The sequence below is a fragment of the Mesitornis unicolor genome, unplaced genomic scaffold (genome assembly GCF_000695765.1).
Source record: "Mesitornis unicolor isolate BGI_N332 unplaced genomic scaffold, ASM69576v1 scaffold32119, whole genome shotgun sequence".
NCBI lineage: Eukaryota > Metazoa > Chordata > Aves > Mesitornithiformes > Mesitornithidae > Mesitornis > Mesitornis unicolor.
In genome coordinates, this window is record NW_010207068.1 from 13990 (window position 1) to 36972 (window position 22983).

Consider the following 22983-nt stretch of genomic DNA (forward strand, 5'->3'; position numbering starts at 1 on the left):
TGTCCTCGATTTTGCTGAGGAACTTAATCTCATTTCCTTTTTCCTCTTAATCCAGTTATGGATAGGTTAGAAACGTTAACCAAATGAAACCTTTATTGGGGTTACAGCACGTACTTACCCATCTGTGTCTCTTCCAGCCATCTTAACGCACCTTTGTTTTGGCTGGATCCTAACAGCTGACTGAAAAGCTCGGTTAAGATCCAGCAGGAGCTCCTAGCTTTTGGCTGAACAGGTTGCTTTAAAATTCAAGGTTTACAGTTGCAAAGTTTTACAAACAATTTTACTGATGCAGTGTGTCCATAATACAGTAATTGTAATTAAACAAATGCTTTCCGTAAATAAATCATGATTAACATCATTAGAACTTAGGTGCTGGGCTAGATTACACCTGATCTCTGCATTCAAGATTCTTGTAAACAAGAATTCCTTATCACCTGTAAACATGTCTTTTGGTACCCGGGTATGTATCACCATCCAAAATAGAAATGGTGTTAGAAGCTCTTGTTAGGAAAAAGTAAACAGCCCCCATTGTAATCAATTAACTACTGCCTTTTAAAGAGATCGCAATACCAGCAGTCACCTCCATGTTCAATAACTTGGAAACAATCACCTTAATTAGCCTTCATTTCCCTAATTACTGATCTCAGAGAATAGTTTTGTAAAAAAAGAGGAAAAATAATCAACTGACCAGAAAAATTCTTCACAAAGTACCAGCAGAATTGGTTCATTGTTTTTTAATAAAGGCTAATTAAGCAATTAATGTTCTAGTACAAACAATTAGAAATTGATTTCTAAGTTTTTTTTCCTACAGCCCCCAGTTTCTTATCCTCCTCAGCTATTATTTTGATAGCCTTTGGGGGAAATGATGCCAGTCCAGTCTAAAATGGCCACCTCAGTAGAGAATTCAAAAATCTTTTACAGTTGCAGGTTTTTAATCAAAGCGTATAAAATTTTAGTCTAGAAAAATAAGTATGAATTGTATACAGTTACTGTGCTTGGAGACTGAAGAGGACAGTGCACCACACAAATGGCATAGGCACACTGAAAAATGCAGATGAGAGTACTCCTTAAAACTGTTGCTGTGGGTTTTGTTTGTTGGGTTTTTCTCCTACTTTCAGCCTAAATAGGTGCAAAAAGGTATCGCTAGGTGGACAGTCTAGTTGCTGGCAAGGGACTGATGAATGGGTGGCTGGAAGCAGCGCACATGCTCCACGGGTGTGCTCTCTCCATCACCGGACTTCAAATACTTGTCCAAAATAGCAATTATTTCATCATTCAGAATCTGGAACTTGCGAATTCTCTCAACCATTTTCTTCAAAGGCTGCAACCATAAAAAAAAAAAAAAAATCAGACACACAGGAGTTGGCTTTGGAGACAAAAAAGCCTTAGACACAAAAGTGGCAAATGCTGTTACCTCCCCCAGCAATGTTATGAATTCCCTTCCACTGTTAATCCAGTGAAAATCCAAGCTGCATTTTGTACAAGAAAGGGCAATTTACAGGAGCCTTGTCATAATGTGAATGCACGTATATGAGATGGAAAGCCTTCAGAAAATCCCATCTAGCCAGGAAATCAGAATTCACACTGACCAGTCATCCAACTCCAGTACTCATGCCTTAATCTTTTGTTCCTAAAAACCCTGGTGCCCTCATTTTCGACATTTCATTCTAAAAAGCAATCGCTACATCAGAGTACAAACAGATCTCGTTTATTGTTGGCATGGTTATTACTACAGCGAGTACAGGACAGGTGTTTTCCACTCACCACATTCTTTATAACCTCATCTTTGCCATCGTGCTTTTGGACTTTCAACAGGTGGTAGCAGAAATCCAACACGTCAAAGCGTCGCTGCTGTCCCAGAAGCACGATGATCATACAGCCAGCCCAGTGCAAGCCATCTCCAAAGCACTGCCTGAAACAGGAAACACACCACATAAAGCACGTTTCACCCAAATATTCAGCAACATATCCACAGGAAATGCGCAGTAATCGGCCATTATACCAAACTGCATATACAGCACTCTAGAAGATGTTAGACATTAATCTAGAAAGTACTGCAAAATCTCCAGTAAATTAAGTTCTCTTTCCAGGTACCACAAGCAATGCAAATGGATGCTTACCAAAATAACAGACACACATCCCCAGTTCTACACAAGGTAGAGTGAACTCCAAAAACATTCACTCCCCATTAGACCCCAGCAGCATTACATTTCATTTTCAAAGGAAATTTTCAAGGAGACAGTGGGAATTCAACACCACTCCACTCCTTTGGACTGCAGGCATGAAAGGGAGTAAGCGTCCTATGCTGTTGCCTCCATAACTGCTGAGTGAAAAGCACTTTACAGCTCAACAGTTTTTCAAAAGAAGGATATTACCAAAATGAACAAACCCAAGAACTACAGTTCCTGGTTAACTCATGTTAATCATGTTAACATCCAAGTACTGATTCCTGCCCTTCATTCAGAGAAGAAAATACTTGTTAGAAATAGAGGCACCAACATTAAGCGATTTTATTTACGTTCCACGTCGGTAGGGGTCTGATTGCTATTGAAAGATGCGTGCTGAGGCCTGTTAGTCATGGTGTCATTCATTATACGATGGCCATACTTAAAACAGAGGATTATTTTTGATAGACATACAATAATATCCGTGTACATGGATTATGAGCCCCTCCCAGATACTGCAACACTTTCCCTTGTTCTCGCACTAAGCTTTTGCAAACAAACAACGCCCTCCATTCTAGGTCCCTCCACAGTTACAGGGAGGATGAGCAAAGTACTGTTGCCTGTAGGTGGTACGTACTCCACTGTGAATTCATGCGTTCCCACGGGGATGCAGTAGACGAACTGCATGGCGCTCCAGAGGCGATGGAATTCCACGCACTCGTCCACGTGCATCACCCCATTGCTGGGCAGGGGCCCGCGCCAGATGGGATCGTCCAGGAAGGAGCGGATCCTCGTCAAGATAACCTCAAACATGGACAGGCCGCAGCAGAGGCGTTCTTTGGTCAGCAAGTCCCCTTCCCTGGCAATTGCTATTTGCTAAGATGAGAGAAGGAAAGTGCAAAATCCTGGTAAAAGCCGCTTGACCACAAGACTTGCCAAAAAACGACGTCAAACCAAAAAATACCACCACATTTTTCAGTTTCGCTTGCTTTATTCTCCTGATGAAGTATGACTAAGTGAGGTCAGAGGCCACTAACCTGAGGTTCAATTCAGTGGAAAAAACATCCAGAGAAAATTGCAAAAGCCATTTCAAGCAGACAGAAAGTAACTTACACTAACTGCAGTCATGCTAATCCTGGACTAGGCCCAGGGAAGTTTAAAGAACTCTTTGCCTGAATGGAGGCTGAAAGCAAACCCACAGAGCTCAGTGCTCTGCTGCCAGGATGGGCAGTAGCTCCGGCCTGCGCTCTCCTGCACATCTCCCCCGGCTGCTGCTGTTGGAGACAAGAAAGCTCCAAAGAGAGCACAAACAAGCCCAGACAAAATCCATAGGAGGCAACGCTGGCTAGGGCTTGTCCCAGCTTGTGCCGTTACACCGAGAGCTCTCTCCTAATGCAGCCGTACCTCTGATGACAAGAGCAGACTGAAGTCTGCTCCTGAGCACTCTGCTCTCCATTTTTACTACTCACATCTCAACTGCTTGTAAACTGCTACGGTTAGCAGGGAATTAATGTATCCCTCACAGTGAGAGAAAGGAAAATAGTGCTGAAGCTGCAAAGGCAGTTCAAGAGCGTTCTCTTTGGTCATTGTTTCTAGGAGAGCTCAACTCAAATGACAGCTCATATTCCAAGAGTTTCTAATCATCTGGCCGAAAGAGGAATCAGTTGTTTTAAATATATATATACACACACACGTGCACAAGAAAACAGACCTCCCAGGCTGGCCCTTATGCTGTGAGAATATCACATAGCAACATACATACAAATTAGCATTTTCCCCAGAGCTTTTCACCTCCACCTCAGTCTCAAATGTTTTAAACTCCTGAGCTTTAACAGATTTACCAAACCCATGGATCCAAAAAAAAAAAAAAGATAAATTTTTAAAATCCTCTTGTGTGACCAAGCTGCATGTGCAGGATGAAATTCTCACACAGCTATTGGCACGCATGAAAGGAGAGGCTTTGTGGTGCTCAGAGATGTCTTGAATTGCCTCTGACACAAATGAGACACATTACCTGGGGCGTGCCCAGTCTTTCAATGAGAGGAACCAAATGTAGCGGAGCATATTTTGATTCCAGTCTCTTCATTTTAGCATCAAGTCTTTCACCCTCTGAAAGAGAAAAGAGAAAAGAAAGAAGAAAAGAGCACAGATAAATTGCAATTAGCAAGAAAATTCTTATTTTAATACAGTCTTTGTTCAGAGCAAAAGAAAACCGGGTATGTTATTTTTATAGGTAATTTCAGTTCTAAATAGCTAATCTTCAACGGACTTTTAGAAAAATATATATATCTATTTTAAAAAGTTGCATTGCATGTGCAAACAGATATGTTAACACCAGCAGCATAATAAAGCCGTATAGTCTTTCCTGAATTTAGTTAGTTAGTTACATGTATTCTACTACAAATCACAGAATCATATGATCCTATGGGAGTCTACTGGGAGCAGGGACCACTTGTATTTACCTACTTGCTGACAGATTTCCTATACCTTGTATGATCAAGTCTACCCCACTTAACTGACAAATCCTATAAGCAAAACAGCACCTTCAGAAAAGCCTCTTGCCATATCCACATAGAGGGGTAACACTGCCCTGGGTATCCATCCCACTTGGCCCTGTCATGGCATTTCTCCCCTTCCTCTTCTGATTTGCACTGAGCCTTGCTAAGAAGGACATAATTCTCAGCCAGGCAAACAGGCCTGAATCTGTTACCTCTGTCCCATAATTAACAGTGGTGCTGTAAAGAACGGCTGGGGACAGTCACCAAAACCACAGCAGCAGGCAAGAAAAATGGAAAGCATTACCCAAGGAAGGTATTTTCCACTTAGCTGATACCTTTGACGTGAACTCTGGGCAGGATGTTTTGGAATGGCGCTGCATGCAACAGGTCACACACTTCCTCTAGGGACTGGGACAAAAAAGAAACGAGAAGCATTTAAAACCAAAGAATCCCCAAACCACACCAGATCCCCAAAACAGGCTTCCAAAAGCACACCAACACCATTGCAGAAACACCAGAGGGCAGCCAGCCTCCATCACCACCACACAGAGCTGCTCCCAGAGACAATTTGATTTCAGCAGGTTACCTGGGATTAACCAATATAACCTCCAGCAGCTCTCCTCCCACCCTCAGCTGGCAGTTCCTAAAGGACAGGGTATTTATTAAAAAGACTAATGCAGAATGAGTAATTTCAGTGTGAAAGCGGCAGACGGCTCCTGCGCAGGCAGGGGGATGAAGGAGGTGACTCACTGCTTGGTTATTTTTACTGATGCTATTCCCACAACCCATTATCTATCTTGGCGGGCGCACGTCCCCACCAGGCGGGCTGAGACACGCGATCAGGAAGTATTTCACATCTTTAGGGACAGTGGGAAGGAAGACAGATGCCTCCTGGTTCCTGGCTGCCGTACGTGAACAGAAAATACAGGGAAGACCAGAAGCAGATGCATGACACTGCTGTGCTCGTCTCCTTATTTTCGAAGCAGAGGCTCAGCGCTAGTATTAGATGTTCATCAGTCACACTGTTGGCAAGGCCAGGGTACTGGAGCTAATCTGCCTTTCCTACATCCTGTTCCTTATGGTTGGACTCTTAAGAGTCTCTTCTAACCTAAATGGTGCTACAATTCTATGTCAACACCATGAAAATGCACGTGCTAGGCAGCCAAGATTAACAATACCCACCCAGTAGCAGTGATGCACTACAGACCTATGTTTTGCACCAGGGTCAAGTCTACTTAAGTTACGACAGATGACCACAATGGAAAAATACTGAAATTCGTGACAGGACATCGGGGCACCACCAAGGGCAAAAACAAGAGGAGAGGCAGCGAGCAAGGGTGTATTACTAGAAAGTGTCACCAAGGTGGCATCCCAAAGAAGGTACCTCCAGCACTGGCATCACTTTGGTACACTCTCAAGCAGTGAGGGCCCTCACCTGCCTGGCACTTCATCACGTACTCCATTAGCCTGAATCCAAAGTAATCCAGTTTCTCATTTTGTTCAGCTGTCCCATCACTGAATACGAGTTTGCTGCTTGTCACCTGTCCCTCCAATTGCTCTCCACCACGAGAGAGGGATCCTCTAAGACTGGACACGCTTCACAGCTTCACTGAAGCTAAGACAGACAAATGTCTGGCAGAGCAGGCGCCACTGTCAGCCATCCAAGCAGCAAGAAGGATGTCCAAGAACACCATGCTAACTTTGCAATGTTTCAGATGACAACAGGAATAGAAAATAACAGTACCAAACGTGCAACTTATAACTGACATAAAAAGAGTAGCCACTGCGGGAATACTGTATGTGATCATAATTTATGATGAAGGTCATAATATGAATTCCTTAGGTACCATACACAAGGCAATGTCTCTCACCCAGCAAAGCCAGGCATCCCTGCTATCTTGCAGACATGAAAGTCCCAGCAAGACTGTAAGAGATCAGAGCAGGGAACTGTTTCTACCCATCTGCCCATCAGCAACAGATTTCAACCTTGTTATTTCTGACGTTAGTAACACAAATTTGTGAGTATATTTTGAGAGACAGATGGGCTTTCAAGTAGCACAGCAGGCACCTACCAGACTCTGTTCAATGAGGAGGCAAAACAGGACGGCATTTCCCACTTCCCGCAAATTCTGGAAGCAGACAGTCTTCAGTTCTGCATATTCTACGATGTCCTTCAACTGATGGTGAAAAAACTCCAAGATACCTGAAATCAAAAGAGAAGCAAAAAAAATTGTATCTCCTGAAGATCTCACAGGCACACCAGTTACCTTGGGAAAACAGACAAAAGATTATGGCTTTGTGGATAAGAGTCGTAAGGATCAGGACTAATTTTCGTTTCTGCCTCAAAAGCACACTCATTTCTAACCAATTTGCCTGTGCAAGGGTTGCACTGAATGTGCATAAATCCACTGTATCAGAGCACAGCTAACCAAGGGTGCAGGTTTAGAGTTCCCTCTCCATGTATCAGCCCACGAGATGTTTTATTTCCAGATGTGCAGGCTAGAGGAAACTGAAAGGAGCAGTACCTAAATACAGTAAAAAACAGAAGTTATGAAGTGTTAAGCCAGATGTGTGCTGATCTTTTTAACTGGATAAGTCATGCAAAATGGAGTGCCCAGCTTCCCACTCCTGGAAAAGGGAGCCAGTATAAGAGGTAGGAAAATAATTTTGAGGAGCAGGAAGAGAGACTCGGGCTCTCATCTGCTATTAGTCCTGTTGCAGCCTCTGTCCCCAACCTGCCGCACCACCCGACACATTCAATTTTCAGCTGTTATTTTCAATGACAGAGCCAGCAAGGAGCGGAGCACTAAGGATAGAGAGAACAGGGGTAGTGTCAGGCTATGACTCTGATAGTGCCCCGGACGGCTAGAGGTGATCTGCAACCTCACACAGCAATTGAATACAGAGATCACAAGTCAAGCTCTGCTGGCATGGGTACATCAGATCCTGCTGACAAGCACAGTCAGAACACTGTTTCTGTTAAAGTTTTGCCAAAAGCTGTTAAAAAACAGCTAAAAGTATGATTTTCAAACCTACATAATTTACATAAACATATGTCTTTTCCATCAAACCTCTCCCAAACAATGGTGACACGTAACGTGCTGGTGGATTTCCAGCTCCTTCCCTCCCCATCCCCAGAAAGGCTGCACAGTCCCTTGGTTAGAGACAAGCTCAGAAAATCCTGGGCTCAACAGCTGCTGCAGAGACCCAATCTGGCCAGCACCGCAGAGGTTAAAGTGATGTGCAGGATGGGTGAGGAAGAGCAGAGAACTGCAGAAGGTCAGATAGCTCTCTGCCTTTTTACAGGTTAATTTTTATCAGCATTTTTCCATCTGTCTGCACAAGCCTGGCCCTTTTAAAAAGCCACCAAAACCCTTGACTGACAACAGAAGAAAATACATCATTCGAAGCTTTGAAATTGTGTGCTACATACGGCAGTTCATTTCCGTTACGCTGAAATAAGTCAAACAGTTAAATCTCCACCCAATCACATCTAAAGCAATTGAGAGGAGACAAGGAAAGAGAGCATAGATGCTCCCTACCACATTCCCGTGTGTTCCTTGGATGCAATCAATGAGCACCTCCCATGCAGGAGATAAGACTGTGGTAGTTACCCAGCAAGGCAATGGCTGAGAGGGGAGCGCACAAACAGAAAACACAGCCTGGAGCGTAGCTATGCCAAGGAAATCCTTCAAATTCAGCAGAGGAACTTTAAGACGTACAGTGAAGGAAGGAACTGTACAGCTAACCCACACACTTCTACAGAAAGCCTCGTGTCATTAAAATTAGTAACATGAAACATCAATGACGTGCATGGTGAGGGGATGCAGGGCTGGCTCTGTTTGGCAATAGAAAATCTGCAGTCAGTGAGTGCTGCCACGTGCATTCAGTGGAGATGAATTTCAGACTTAACTTGAGTAGTTTAACAACTCAACAGAAAAACAGAACAGAAAAACTGATGGAGAAAGGTCAGATATAGTGAGTGCATGCCGAGCTTCATTTATTCAAAGAAACAAATTTAAATCTAGCTAAAAAGCAAACAGGTCACGCCAGCGCATCAGCAACTCTCCCCACCCCCTAACATGGGAACCATGTAATGAAACAGCTCTGGAAAAGACTGTTGGTGCCCATTCAGCGCTGTGGTATAAAGGCCCATTGCAGTTCCCAGGTGTTTGAGCAGCAGTGAGCACTTGTGTTTGCTGTTTAAACACACCTGCCCACCATGGCAAAGAGATGCTGCAGTGCTGAATATTGGGATTCCTACTTTAAAGATAAGGTTGAAGAGGCAGATTGATACAGCAGAAAACTTTGCAAATAATTTTCGCTCTGGAAAAAAAATGCAGAATGAGGGAACTGAAGCAAGCTTTACCTCAAGTCTACAGTGTGTTTTAGCTACGTGCCCTAATATATCCTTCACGTTTTTCTCTGTTAATAAAAGGGCTTCTTCACCTAGCAAGAAAGGTTTTCTAAGAGTCAACTGCTAGAAGTCAAGTCGAATACTTTCCTCATATGAAGGCTGAATGTCTTTCTGGAAGCAAAAGTCCACTGCGTTATCGTGGACTTGGATTTGTGCCATAGAGGAAATCAAACTGGAATCTCTACCAACGCTTCTGGTCTTAGCATCCATGGCATGTACACAGCGACTGATGGTGAACCATCAGAAGGGCTGGAAGACTCCTCAAAACACAGTGAGTAACTGTAGGCTTCTCATAGTTACCATGGTGAGAAACCACTACGCGAGCAAGTAGGATACTGCCTCCAAGGACAGACATGCGGATGTTTTTCCCTTTATCTTGTATGGTGAGTGGGAAGCAGTTTGGTGAGAAATAGAAGCTGAGCAGAGCAGCAAGGTCAATTTTGCTACTTAAACGTGGAAACAAGAATTGGTCATGAAGGGGGTGGAAAGGAGGGGGTGTTTCAGACTACCCTCGATTTCCTGCCCAGCCTCTGAATTTTGTGGGGAGTTTCAGAAAAGAGACTGATGCTCAGAATGATGTTGAGAACGTTATATGGGTAGCTTTGAAGTGAAAAGCTTCACACAAAACGGACACAAACTGGAACACAGGAGGTTCCACTTAAATTTGAGAAGAAACTTCTTCTCAGTGAGGGTGACAGAGCACTGGAACAGGCTGCCCAGAGAGGTTGTGGAGTCTCCTTCTCTGGAGACATTCAAAACCCGCCTGGACGCCTTCCTGTGTAACCTCATCTAGGTGTTCCTGCTCTGGCAGGGGGATTGGACTAGATGATCTTTTGAGGTCCCTTCCAATCCCTAACGTTCTGTGATTCTGTGAAATCCTGAGAATAACTCATGTAACCCACAGCAAATATGGAGAAGCAGGATGGGACAGAGAGAAACCAGAAGCAGCACAGAGAACTGCAACCAACAACAAGGAATGCTATTGCCTAAATCCATACTAAAGGTGCGACTGAAACCAAAGCAAGATGGTAAGACCACCCAAAAGCAGGATAGCAGAAGCCAAAGGCATTCATAGCATGAAAATTGCATATAGTCTTTTACAGTCACTCCAGGTGAGACTTCCTATCAAAGTACTTAACAAAGATGCTTATTTCTTCACTGAAAGCCCCAGTCTCCATATACAGATATACAGACACTCACATATATGCATTCGTGAATGAACTGTGTCATTATTTTGAAAATCTGACACCCAGTATTTAGCATCCAGTCATTCCAAATGCTGGTATCAACGGTGCGCTGCTTCCCCTTCCATGAAGGGCTTGATTTACCGGCAGAAGAGATGAAAGTTCACATAGGCTATTTTTGACGGAACAGAAATGACACTGAAAGCACGCTCTGTGCCCCAGTGGAGTCCTGCGGCAGAAATACATCATCATGTTTTCATTAATGTTTCAAAGGTGTTCCCGATTACACCTCCTTATAACGTACAGTGCACAGCACTGTATTTTTATGAGAGACTATGCATGCACACTGAAGCCCTGCAAAAAGAACAAGTGTCTTAGGAAATTTAGTTTCACTTAACTGCATGCAACCTTCCTCTTTCCCCTGATTTTATTTGTAGGTGCAATTCGTAAGTTACTGAATCAGTTAAACATACACAGCATTTTTGCAAGGCAATTAAATCAAGGTTTTTTGCTCCTTCTCTCCAAGAAACCCAGTTTAATTAAACCCCTCCATTCCTGCAGATGGGATGACGTTAGGTGTCATAATAATCGATCTTATAATCCTAGCTTCTGATTTACCCAGATCTCATCAGAAGCAAAGGATGTTGATATAAAATAGATCCAGCAAAGTGTAGAAGATTAGTAAAGGATTAGGTTCCATCTCTGCTTCCAAAATCCTATCTCAACAGCATTCAAAGAGCAGATGCCAAGTTTCAGCTGTGCAGTCTGTGCACTAATTAATTTCGGAAGTCAGACCAAATCAACACATGCAACGCAAAGCTGGTTGACTTCTTACTTTGGCCACCTTTTTTTTTTCCTATGAAATAATCTCCATTCACACATTTCAGACTCAGATCAAACACATTCCAGAGCTTGTAACAATTCTGGTACCTAAAAGGTTAGGACAAAAATTGCCTATTAATTCCAGAACTGAATTGCTGACTAACAACAAACTAGATCTTGAATATAATTCTTGGTCTAGTTGCATTATGGGTTATTTTCTGCAGACTACTGACTTGACTATTGTCAAGTAAATTCTGCTTAATCTGCATCAGCAAAACTGCTCCCAAGAAACCGGGTGCTATAATGACCTTTAGCTTATGTTCACTTTCATACAGACTCTCAAGTGCCAGCTACAAATATTTCTTTGGCTCACAAGAGACATCATTAGCTCTGCATATCAGCAGTCCTGCCATTCCACAGAAATGTTCGTAAGGTTGAAGCATATACATGTATCTGGGAATGATGACCACAGAGCCTGTGCACTGTCTGTATTTTGCTAGAAAGAAATATCCTATTGTTCTGCATATCTTGTCAGTCCTTGCTGCCCTTTGGGAACCACCTATGTGGTTTGGGTTGCCCTCAAAGGCTTTCAGAGAGCCTGTGATTCCCTCCCAAATCTTTCTCCAACAGACTGGTTCCAGAAAAACCTACGAATAAATTCTCTTCATATTCTTCCCCACAAAGACTCAAGCCATCATGTTCCCATGAAGAAATTAACTTATTCTCCTACCCATCCAAGTTTGATCAAAAACCTGGGATAATGGGAAGCATTACTGGTCCTTCTGCTGCACCCCAAGCAGTGCTTCCATAGCAGTCTCCAGCCACCGCTACCCTTCACCACGCTTCCTAGCCCAGCCTAGCTCCAGTTCCTCTTAGACCCTGACCCAAAATACTCCAGAAAAAGGAGGGATGGAAGAGTTTTTGCCAGGTTGCTGTGCTGCAGCAGCTCAGATGGTGTTGCCAGCAGCACCATCAGCCCAGAGAGAGGTGGGAAGACAGCAGCCACCAGCACAGGACACTGGGAGGCTTCCCCAAACTGCCGTGTGAACACATGGGTTTCAAGAGATCATGGCCTGGTGTAAGGAGTGTTTTGCCCTGCACCAGCTTTGTGTGGTTGGTTTCTTTGATTTTTTTGAAAGAAGAAACATGGAAATGCTATACTTAGGAAAACATACACAATTAGGCTACTTTTTATCAAGTTTATATCTTGCTAAACTCATTGATTTTTTTTCTTTTTAAACCCCTCTCTTTTGGAGGAGTGATATAGCAGTGACAAAAATCTAAGCTTCATCTCACAGCAGAGCCGACAAACTACTTTTCTCATCAAGCCCAATGACACTTCAGAGTGACAGGACATGAAATACTCGTTTTTCAAAAGCAGGAATACAAATACTAGAAAAATAGCAGAGAAAATGATGAAATTTCAAGTTTAAATTCTTATAGGCCAATACTCCTTTAAGAGCTTTCATGACATCAAAAGGTCTCTTTAAAAATCCTTATGCTTAATGTATTTTTAGACAAATATTTTTATGACTACAAGATGAGCAAGTTCCCCACTGCTTTAGACTGTTCCTATGGAAACAAACCCATTGGCGAACAGGAGTCCTGAACAACTCTGATGCCACTGTCTGTACCCTGCTCCTTTTAGCAGGAATAAATCACCATTCAGAAATCCACAAGTCGAGGAGGGCTGATTACATAGGGCTCAAGGACTTGCAATCAGAGTCCAGACAAAGCTCTCCAAATGAAAAGACTGAAGTGTAGGAAATAGCTAGTGGCTTACTTGCTGAACATACTTAAATCGCTTTCTATATGGAGGATGGACTCAGGAAATGAATTCTGGATTGATAAATGGATGTTACATGGAGACAGATGAGAGTCTACATATTTAATCTGTAGATCGGAATCACAGTTTTGGTCGGTATGTGTAGGTAGTGCCAATTATAAAGAAGTGATTGAATGACTTGTCATGAAAGAACAGAAGCAGCATCCAGACATGCTCTACAGCACTCAGACTTACTACTACAACTACTAACTTCTACGGGAAGCTCTCGCAGGCAGAGGAGGGAACAGACAACATTTGGCATGTATTAGCTTGCATTTTCTGTGGTGAACCAAGTAAACAAGGTGTGGCAAAGACTGCTACAGAGGAGAATTTAGCACAGAAAGGAGAGGACAGCAATTCAAATCAAGCACAGTTTGAGCCTGTGCTTCTACAGCCCGAAAGTTCCTCTCAAGATGCCAAATAAGGACTAAAATCTACAGCACAACCCCATTGCAGACAACATTTTCTTCTATCAGTCAGAGCTGCTCCAAGGGCAGACAGCTCCATGATGGAGAAGTGTCAGAGAGCGCAACATGATTCTTCAGTGATGTGAGAGAGGGATGGAGGTGCCCTGAGCTTCCGCATGCATTTTCTCTCCCCTGTTTTCAAAAGGAAAGGGAGAGGCGGCATGACAGTGCTATAAAGGCTGTCTCTGCCATGTCTTGGAAGAGACTCTCCAGGAAGTTAAGTGTCCGCTGCTAGAAATAGTTCAGAACAGGAAAAATACATGTGTCCAGACAAAACCTGGTAGGGACAGGGGCCTTGAAGGAGCACAGAATCAGGTTGGTTTTTAAGATCCAGTTCAAATCTAGTTGCTGTGATCTTCCATTGTAAGACCAAGAGTTACTCTGATCTCTCCGTATAGCAGGCATCTAAATGTATGGGATTTCTTTTGCAAAAGTAAATATGAGGTCAAAGCAGTTTGTAATCTCTACAGAACAGGAAAGTGATGAAGGATTTTAAGATGTGCAAGGGTAGCCTTCACAGGATTGATTAAAACAAGTAAAGTTTTGCCTTTCCTATAGGACAGATTGCCTTTTAACCTCAAGAGAAAGTTTCTGCTTAAGTCCCTAGGCATCTCAGTATGCCCACTATTTAGTGCTTACAGGTGAGGATTTCTGGCAAGAAATGAGCTTCCTAAAGTCACCTGCAGCATCACAGAACTCTGGTGATGCATAATCTATATTTGAGAATACCTACTGCTTGTGTGGTCAGATCTTAATGAGTGGCTAAGAACCTCAGACAGATTATTTTTATATGGCTAACTACCATGATTCATCCATTTCTATGCTCCAGGGAGAAAAACAGGAAGGAAACAGTAAGTCCTCGGTTTCATTTAACATTGGTAACGAGCATCAAGCAAGCCGTGGAAGCAGAAAAAAAACCACCTCATTCCAGTTGGAGTGGCATTTAATAAACCTAAGCAACTCTGGAAAAATAAAGATACACTCAGGAGTGGGCGGCACATGGAAGGATTAATTTGTGTTAATTAGAAGTTGCGGAGGAGGAATATTTTTTGGGGGGGAAACAGTTTCAGAATTTCAGTGAACAATGTGATAAATACTAATTAGCCAATTATTTCCCCATAGTGTCAAGCAGCTTTCAAAGCCATTTCTTCTTCTGCAACTGTCACACCTCCTGTTAAGTGGCTAAGATGCGCCCCACGCAAGCCTCAGACATAACTGTTCTGGCAGGACCAGTTTGCCTCTAAGCAGCATCACTCCTTTTGTCTTACATTTTATAAGGGCAAAGGAAGAGGGAATAGAGGCTTTTCCAGAGAATCAGGGTTATCTACATTAGACTGTTAAACACAACAAGTGTGAGACGCTGACTTGCAGAGGCAGAAGGTCAACATGCTTATGAGAAAGACTAGAAATAGAAACTATTGTGAACATTCCAGCTCCAGATCAACCACGTCATAAAGCTGTCTGTATATTGACTGTCATCCTTTTATTAAGCATAGAGGTCTTAAAACTTTACTAAGTACTTGCAGAAAGCCCAGCATTCAGTGATTCTGGTTATGAAAAAAGGACTAAGTGCTGACTATTGGGAGAGAGAAGAGAGGGAGGGAGAGAGGTACACATGATCCAAAACACAGTGATTAGTATCATCTTATTACTATAGTAACACCAAACATGAACTAACCTGGAGAACCATACTCATGTCTTGGTAACCTACATATCTTAGGCATCACTTCCATTAGGGTCTTGACATACTGAAGAATTGTCCCTTGTAACTAAGAGAAAAAAGATACGTGTAAACATGCCAGTGTTATTGAACTAAGAAATTTTACAACAAATTGCACTCAAACTACACATGCTCTAAAGAACTTGTGTTTAATTCTGTCAGTCATCATCTTCAGAAAGGCAACTTTTGTCAAATTAATACAGTTGCACTTTCCTTCATATGGCATTAGCCAGCTTTTGCTACAGGAAGAGTGGCACAACAGCTAAGGCCAGGACGGTAAAGAAAAGAGGAAATCATGTTCTTCTCTTGCAGATGGCCTCTATTGTTTAACCAACTTTTAGATATTTTAGTAAGAAAGAAGTTGCATTTGAATGCTTTCAAAAGCAGCAACAGAAAAATCCTGAGCATTAGGTATGTCTGTAACAGTTGAAACTGCCTATTCTGAACATAGCAGTAAAGAGACAGTCCCAGGCTGCAGTTTGCCTTCCTCCCACCAGACACCTCTGTCATACCTGTCTCCCCTACCTCTGAGCATCTGCATCAGGCATCAGCAGGATACCTCCCCCTAGGCCTTTTAATCTCCTTTATAAATGCCCAAGCATTCAATGCTACCTTTAACGAACTGAGATTATTTATCACTTAAATAAATACATTTTTAAAATCCAGAAAGCCCCCAAAACCCAACACTTAACCCCAAACCAGGAAAAATCTCTGTGTTTTCCTCTTTTCCCAAAGATTAGACCATAGTAACCCTTCAAGCAGGCTCCAGTCTCTCTAGAGCATTAAAAATGGGCTTAAAACATTGTGGGAATTACTGTCAACAAACTGCCCAATGTGTCAAGCGTCTGAAGTGAGATTATGAAAACTACAGCTATCTCCCAGTAGAGCTGGGTGATTTTGGCAGCATGCTCCTTACAGGCAACATGTACAGGGAGGAAAAGACCATTTCTTTGGCTTAAACTTCACTGCATATATACACAGTTACTAAGCCAGCCAGCCCCTCAACCCTCTCCTAGTTACAAAAAAAGGCCCTTTCCAATAGAAGATACCCAGGCTGTATGGATAAGTTCTTCAACATCTGGTCTGAGAGCACTCTTCTAAATAGGCTTGATGCTATCCGTTGCTGGATCCAGCACAGAGATTAAACCTCCCTTGTTATTAAGGCGTCATCTGTCAGTGATGTTATTAATAAAAGCCCTGAAGTTAGGCAAGGCAGAAAGAACGCTCCAGCTGTTCTCAAAAAATATCGAGACAGTGAATTTACAGTACAATCTCTAAGTTGAAATCAAGTCATCTGAAACATTCATAGTTTTCCAGAGTTTACCCAGGACATAAGAACATAGGACTCCGCAAATTAAATTCAATTCCAATGCAGAATCCAAGGTTTTCAAAACACTGCTCAGGCTACCAAGGCACAGCATCTACTGCGTTCACATGACATTGAGTACTCTCAAACACAGCTTATATTGAACTTAACCAGAAGTAACATTTTAATTAGTTTTATCTGAGATCTTACATTCACTTTGTTTTTCTTGAGACATTTCCTATCAGAAGCCATTTGGAATAGGAGAAAATGAAAGACTATTGGCATACCAGGCTCTTGACAACTTTCAGCAACTCCTCCATCACCACAGCAATACCCTGATACCCAAGAAGTCTACAGATGACTTTAAAGTGAGGGGGACCAACAAAATTCCTGTAGTTGCTGTAGATGCTGGAATATGCCAGATTCAACGCCTAAAACAAGAGAACACATATGATTAATGACAATTTCAGCCGACTGCGTCTTTATCATAATCTCATTTAAGCAGCATTTTAAAGCATATTAAAAATAAAATAACTTTGTATCTCTCTTTCTCTTCAGGAGAGAAAAAATACAAAGCTCCCCTTCTGTAAGGCAGAAACTCCAACCAAAATCTCTGTATTGGCAAGAAAAACTTGTAAACACTTTTTTTCACCAGGTATCTTCCATTTACCATTTATAAAGCCACAAACATTTCCTCTTTCATATTTTTTCTGTTCACACAGGTATAAAAGGATAAGAGTAGTCAATGCCAATGTTCAGATCTCTGAATTTAAAGCACAGCTTCTATTCCTACATCGTCCATTTTATGTACAAAACATGTTGAAAGAAGTGACTGCAATTCATAACAGGTTCATAACAGCTGTTTTAAGTCTCTGAGGACTCAACTAGAAAAAAAACCCTAAACCATTCTGCAGTTCCTGCTCTCTGCAACTAATTAATAAGGACTTCTCTTTTTCAAATCCCTTAGCTGTACGCAAGATCAAAGCAAATCTAAGCCTGGGATGTAACCTCATGGAAATTCTTCCAGACTCATATAAATAGGATCAGGTGCTTTGCCCTATTAACGACTATTTCTTCAAAGTGAACACAACTGCACAGGCTGCTGCTGTGCAGGGATTTAGGAACTGTTTGCTGAAGCTGCGGATCAAAGGGGAGTTGGTGAACTTAACATCCTCCACTTCCCTAAGTGGGCAGTTCTGCTAATATCCTGATATTTAATTTTCAAAGGGAATCTCGTCAACCTTTCCTGCAGAAGGTTCTGTTGTGTTTCCTTCCCTTTTCTTTTCTGCAGTTTTCAGTCTAATATGTGTGTGAAAGACAGCACACTGTTAGGCTTTCGACTCCACATACATCAGCTGTAACAGAAAATTTTCCTTCATCAGTCTCCAAGAAGAACATTGACCTTCACTTCAATGCAGATCTTGCCCTAATTATCCATGCAAGTCAATACCAGATACCGTAATACGTGGCATTACACAAAGAAACTACTAAGAATTCAAGTCACGGAACTCTACTAAGCTCTTGGAGGATTTTAGTCTCACAAAAGAAAAGGACTTACAAATCATCTTTAGAGGAGATCAGGATAGAAGATGCACATTTTTATTTATGTTGTAAATCTCCACTAAAACACCAGTTTCCAACATATTTTTGAACTGTGAACTCAAAAAAATTTAAAATTGGATACTAGACTGACATATAGTGAATGCAAATTTGGCAACAGATTAACGCTTTTTTGCCACCTTTTGTAGATGCCTTAGATGTATTTCATAAACCCTCATGGTCAAAAATTTTTGCATTATGAAAGAAATACACAAGAGCACAGCCTCAGAAGAGGCCATCTAGGTCATACCAAGAGAGAAGTAGAGCTCTAAAACCAGCTTTCTGAATCAGGCAACTCCTAACTTTAGTGAGAAACTTATTAAAACACACACACATAGAAAATTATGTAAATTTTCAACCACCACAACAATTCTTCCACAACCACAGAAAGTTATAATCAGCAATTTATTTCTGCAATGTGAAAATTCAAGAAGTTGTCAGTAATAAAATTTACTTAAAGGTTTAGTTATAAATTTTTACATGCCTAAACTTTTGTCTCCATCTGTGTGAAGAAACCATACAGCAAGACAGCCCAGCCTACAGAAGGTGGGTTTTGGGGTTGTTTTGTTTTGTTTTTCTTATCTTGAGGGTCCTGACCAAGAAGCTGACCACAAGCCAGCAGTATGTCCTCATGGCAAAGGCAGGCAACAGCCAGCAGGGCTGCATCAGGTAGATCACTGCCAGCAGGTCAAGGGAGATGATCCGTCCCCTCTGCTCAGCACGACTGAGACACACCTGGAGTACCGGATCTAGTGTTGGGCTCCCCACTACAAGGGAGACATGAAGAGACATATGGGAAAGTCCAGCAGTGGGTCCCAAAGATGATTAAGGGACTGGAGCATCCCTCCTATGAGGAAAGGCTGAGAAACCTGGGACTGTTCAGCCTGGAGAAGTGAAGGCTCAGGGGGATCACATCCACGTGCATAATTAACTGGTGGGTGGAGTAAGGATGATAAAACCAACTCTTCTCAGCAGTGCCCAGTGGCAGAACAAGGGGCAATGGGCACAAACAGGAAACCCCATTTAAACACCAGAAAAAACTCCACTAATGTGAGGGCGGTCAAACACAAAGGCAGTGGCATCTCTGTCCTCGGGGACGTTCAAGATCTGACCAAACACGTCCCTGAGCAACCTGCTGCAGGTCGCCCTGCTCTGGAGGGTCCCCCAGCTGCAGCCATCCATCAGTCTGGGAAGCTGTCTTCTAAGGACTATGGACTCGTGTCGATTTGTGGAGGAGCGCCGTTTCCAAATACTCACTCATCTTTTCTGTGAACGCAAACTAAAACAGACACTTGGCTTATTATGAGACTCCTAATACACAACACAGTCATAGAATCGTAGAATACCAGGTTGGAAGGGACCACAGGGATCATCTAGTCCAACCTCTCAAGGCAAAAGTATAGCTTAAATGAGATAAGTCAGCACCCTGTCAAGCTGACTCTTAAAACTGACCAGCATTGGGGAATTCACCACTTCCCCTGGGAGATTGTTCCAATGTCTGATTGATCTCATGGTAAAAAATATTCTGGAGTTCCGTCAGAATCTCTCCAGTCCTGATATTAGATCCAAGCTGGCTAAAAGGATAAACTTCAAATGCACCCCAGCGGATGGACAGCCTCAAGCTGCACTGCTGTAGTACAACACATGTTTGCGTAGCACTCTGCGTAGAGAGAGGGGGTCTGGGGCATCAACGGGAGAGAGAACTGGCAAAACCTTAAAATAAGTGCAGATACACATATCCGATACACAAAGCATTCACACAGCTGTCCCTAAAAGGTGAGATTTCATCTTTTGGTTTTGATGTTTCAAATCAGGTAGGTCTCCACAACAAATGTGTCCAAACTACCTATTTCAGCGATAGCAAAAGGAGAATTTTACTCCACTTGGTTAAAGCGTTTTATTGCCGTGAGGTTAAGGGGAAGGAACTCCTCTTCACACAGCAGAAATCTGACACGGAAAAGCAAGTCTTAAAACCATTCTTTCAATATTTAAAATCTCACCAATACATAACAATAACAAGGCATTTCATCTAAAAATACATCTTTCTTTAATATAAACCTCATGGGGATGTACCTGAAACAGTCCACCTGCAAATGCTGAATTAGCAGAGCTCTGTGACAGGAATTTAGAAAACACCATCACACACTGCCACTTCCCCCCCATTTATATTACACATTATTTATTATTTTAATAAATAATTATTATTTATTTTATTATGCACAAAAGCATAAAAATCCTTTGAGAAGAAGCCCCTAACAAAGTTGGAGGGAGGAAGACAAGGAAAGAGAGAGTAAGCTCTTTCTTTTTTTTCTTTTTTAAGCTCTGCTAGCTTCCTCCCCTACTTAAATTAAATAAAAAAGGGGAGAGAGAGAGAGAGAGAGAGAGAAAGAGAGAGAGAGAGAGAGAGAGAGAGAGAGTTGGTAGTGGCTGATGTCATCAAAGTGCTAACATTAATCACTCACAGCATCACTGGTACAGGCACAAGAGCATATAACAGGGACGTTCAGGCAGTGCTGTCCAAGGGGAGGCAAGCAAGAGAGGGGGGGAAAGGACATCATTTTTTCTCCTGTATGTTCTTTGAAAAGCCAGGCAATAGCACCTTTAGACAAGATGTGCTCTTGCATGAATTTCAGTGCAAGAGACAAAGAAACCGTGCCATCAGCAGCACCGGAGGAGAAAATTGAAAGCACCAAGCAATGAGGATTCAGTCCAGGGAGTCTGAGAGGAAGAAAAAGCAAACTGGCAAGCAGAGATCAGGCAGGAAATAACTCGTGTGAAAAGGAATACAGAAAATATAGTGTTTGTGTCATTTTCGCAGCAGCATCACCGCATGAAAACTGTGTTCTGAAATTTCTGTCAGGAAGTGACGGTAAGTACTGATCTTATCATCTATAAAACATCAAATGGGTTTACCAAACATTTGCATGCCAGTAATTATGTGTCTTCTAATAACTGATGCTTTGTAACAACAGAAATGTATTGTTGTTATTTAATTAAAACCCAAACATTCTACTTACAAACTGCATTGAGGATGAAACTGTTGTTTCTAAACTGTTAGGAAGCGTTCGATACAAAATAAATTATAACTTTAAGTAATTGGGATCTACCAGCTAAAGAGAAGACAAATGAGCAAGTAAAAGCTCTGATCTTAGTAATGCGCCCAATTCTAATATCTGCAGAAGTCGGGTAGATGCCAAAAGGTGTCTGTCCAATAAGTTTATTTGATAGTAAACTCACTTCCTTTATATTGTTGCTGTATCAAAAAGGGTGCATAATATCACATGATAAGAGTGGCAGCAGCTGCCCACATCAGTCATATCTAAGGTTTTACATTGTAATGAAAATAAATATACATCTTTTTCTTCCCACTTCCCACTAAGAATAATCCAAAAGCCTCAAGCAACCATTTTCATACATCAACAGCCACAGAATTCTTACTATTAATGTATTAGTAAAACTATCAAAATCCCACTCAAATATTGTATATTTTGCCAGCTTCCTGTCTAATATAAAATACAATATAAGTATTACAGAATAATTTCAGAATATGTTATGACCAAGTCATATAAGCTTTCTTCATCAGGAAAATTTTCAACAGTCAATTGTTATTTAGCCAGAAGACCTAACATATGAATTTATAATGAGTTCATAAGCAATGAAACACAGCGTTACTGTCGTGTGCATTTATGCCCATTAAAAAAGTAAGAAACTTTCACAGTGGAAAAACCTTTCACAAGAGTCCCACTGGAAACTTGACTGTTAAACTAAGAGAGAATCAGATTAAATGCTGAGGTAGCTCTTTTTCAAAAGTTACCCTCACAACAGCAAAAGCAAAAAAACCCGCTAAATTAACAAAAATATACACTGTTATTAAGGTTTTATTTGTTATAAAATAACAATTATAATTAAAAGTCTACCAAGGCAGAAGCAAACTTTTTTGAAGGAAGACATTCTTCAATAGAAGCGTTTAGAAAACTGCAGAAAATAGATGTTTTCCTTACACTATTTACAGTGGTATCACAAACTCAGAATCTCAAAATATTGGAAGGTTTTCTGATGTTAATTTTATTAAAAGGAGAAGTATTAGTTCAGGGCAGACAGGCTATGGAATTACATACAATCACTTAGTACAGAAAAGAATATTAGTTATTTTTAAAACAAAACCCACTATTTATCCAAATAGTATGTTATAGTGAGTGCTGTATTTCACCAACTAAGCCCAGCTTGAGAAAGCTTTTCCAAGAGTCTGGCTAGCATCAAGACTAAATATTGTGTTCCTGATGCCACCAGCGTACAACCATCTCAGCCGCTGCTCAAGCAGTGGCTATAGATGTGCCCACTCACCAGCAAAGAATGGAGGGTATCAGGGAATGAGGAACTAATGTAAAATTATATTGGAGACAAAATAATATCTGGTGATGTTTCCACATACTGTTTTGTTTTCCAATTGACTTGTGGATGGTAGAGGAATTTATCCCTCAAGATTCGCCCCTGCCACTCCTCACTTGCCTCTTAACGTAAGCAAATTCACTGCTCACAAAAACAAGCTTTGAGATGATGGAAAACACTAAGCAAGTAAAATAAAATGTAAGATACTCAGACAACAGAGAAAAGCAAATGCTGCATTTTCCTCTAAAAAACAAACAAGAAAAAAAAACCAAACCCCATGTCTCGATGAACTCATTGGGCAAGTATTTTGTGTGACAGGTAGCATTAATCAGTTGGACGGTCAATCTGTCAGCCTTTAGTTTAATGCAAAATCAGACACCGATTCAATTCACTTTGGAAGTCAATGCCATTTTTCCCATGAGAGTTTGACTCATAACATAAATTATGTTAAATATGAAGCTTTTCTTCCTATTAGAAATATCTGTTCTATTAAAAAGAATACTCCAGCATTGTTCCAAAGGAGAGAGACATTTATTAATGCATCTCTGTAAACTCCTGATCATTTATTTTTCCCATGGAAGGGGCATATAT

At 41.6% G+C, this 22983-nt stretch overlaps 1 protein-coding gene across 1 annotated transcript; it reads right to left on the reverse strand.

The window, feature by feature from the left end:
- Positions 1–727: 727 nt before the first annotated feature.
- LOC104546585 (cytoplasmic FMR1-interacting protein 1-like) lies at positions 728–16835 on the reverse strand (the record flags this gene model as incomplete). The annotated part of the gene is made up of 8 exons (XM_010192010.1): positions 728–1321; positions 1765–1912; positions 2803–3041; positions 4180–4274; positions 4999–5071; positions 6736–6866; positions 15057–15147; positions 16692–16835. Coding segments are annotated over 8 exons (1086 nt in total), but the record flags the coding sequence as incomplete, so codon positions are not given.
- Between the last annotated feature and the right edge of the window lie 6148 nt (positions 16836–22983).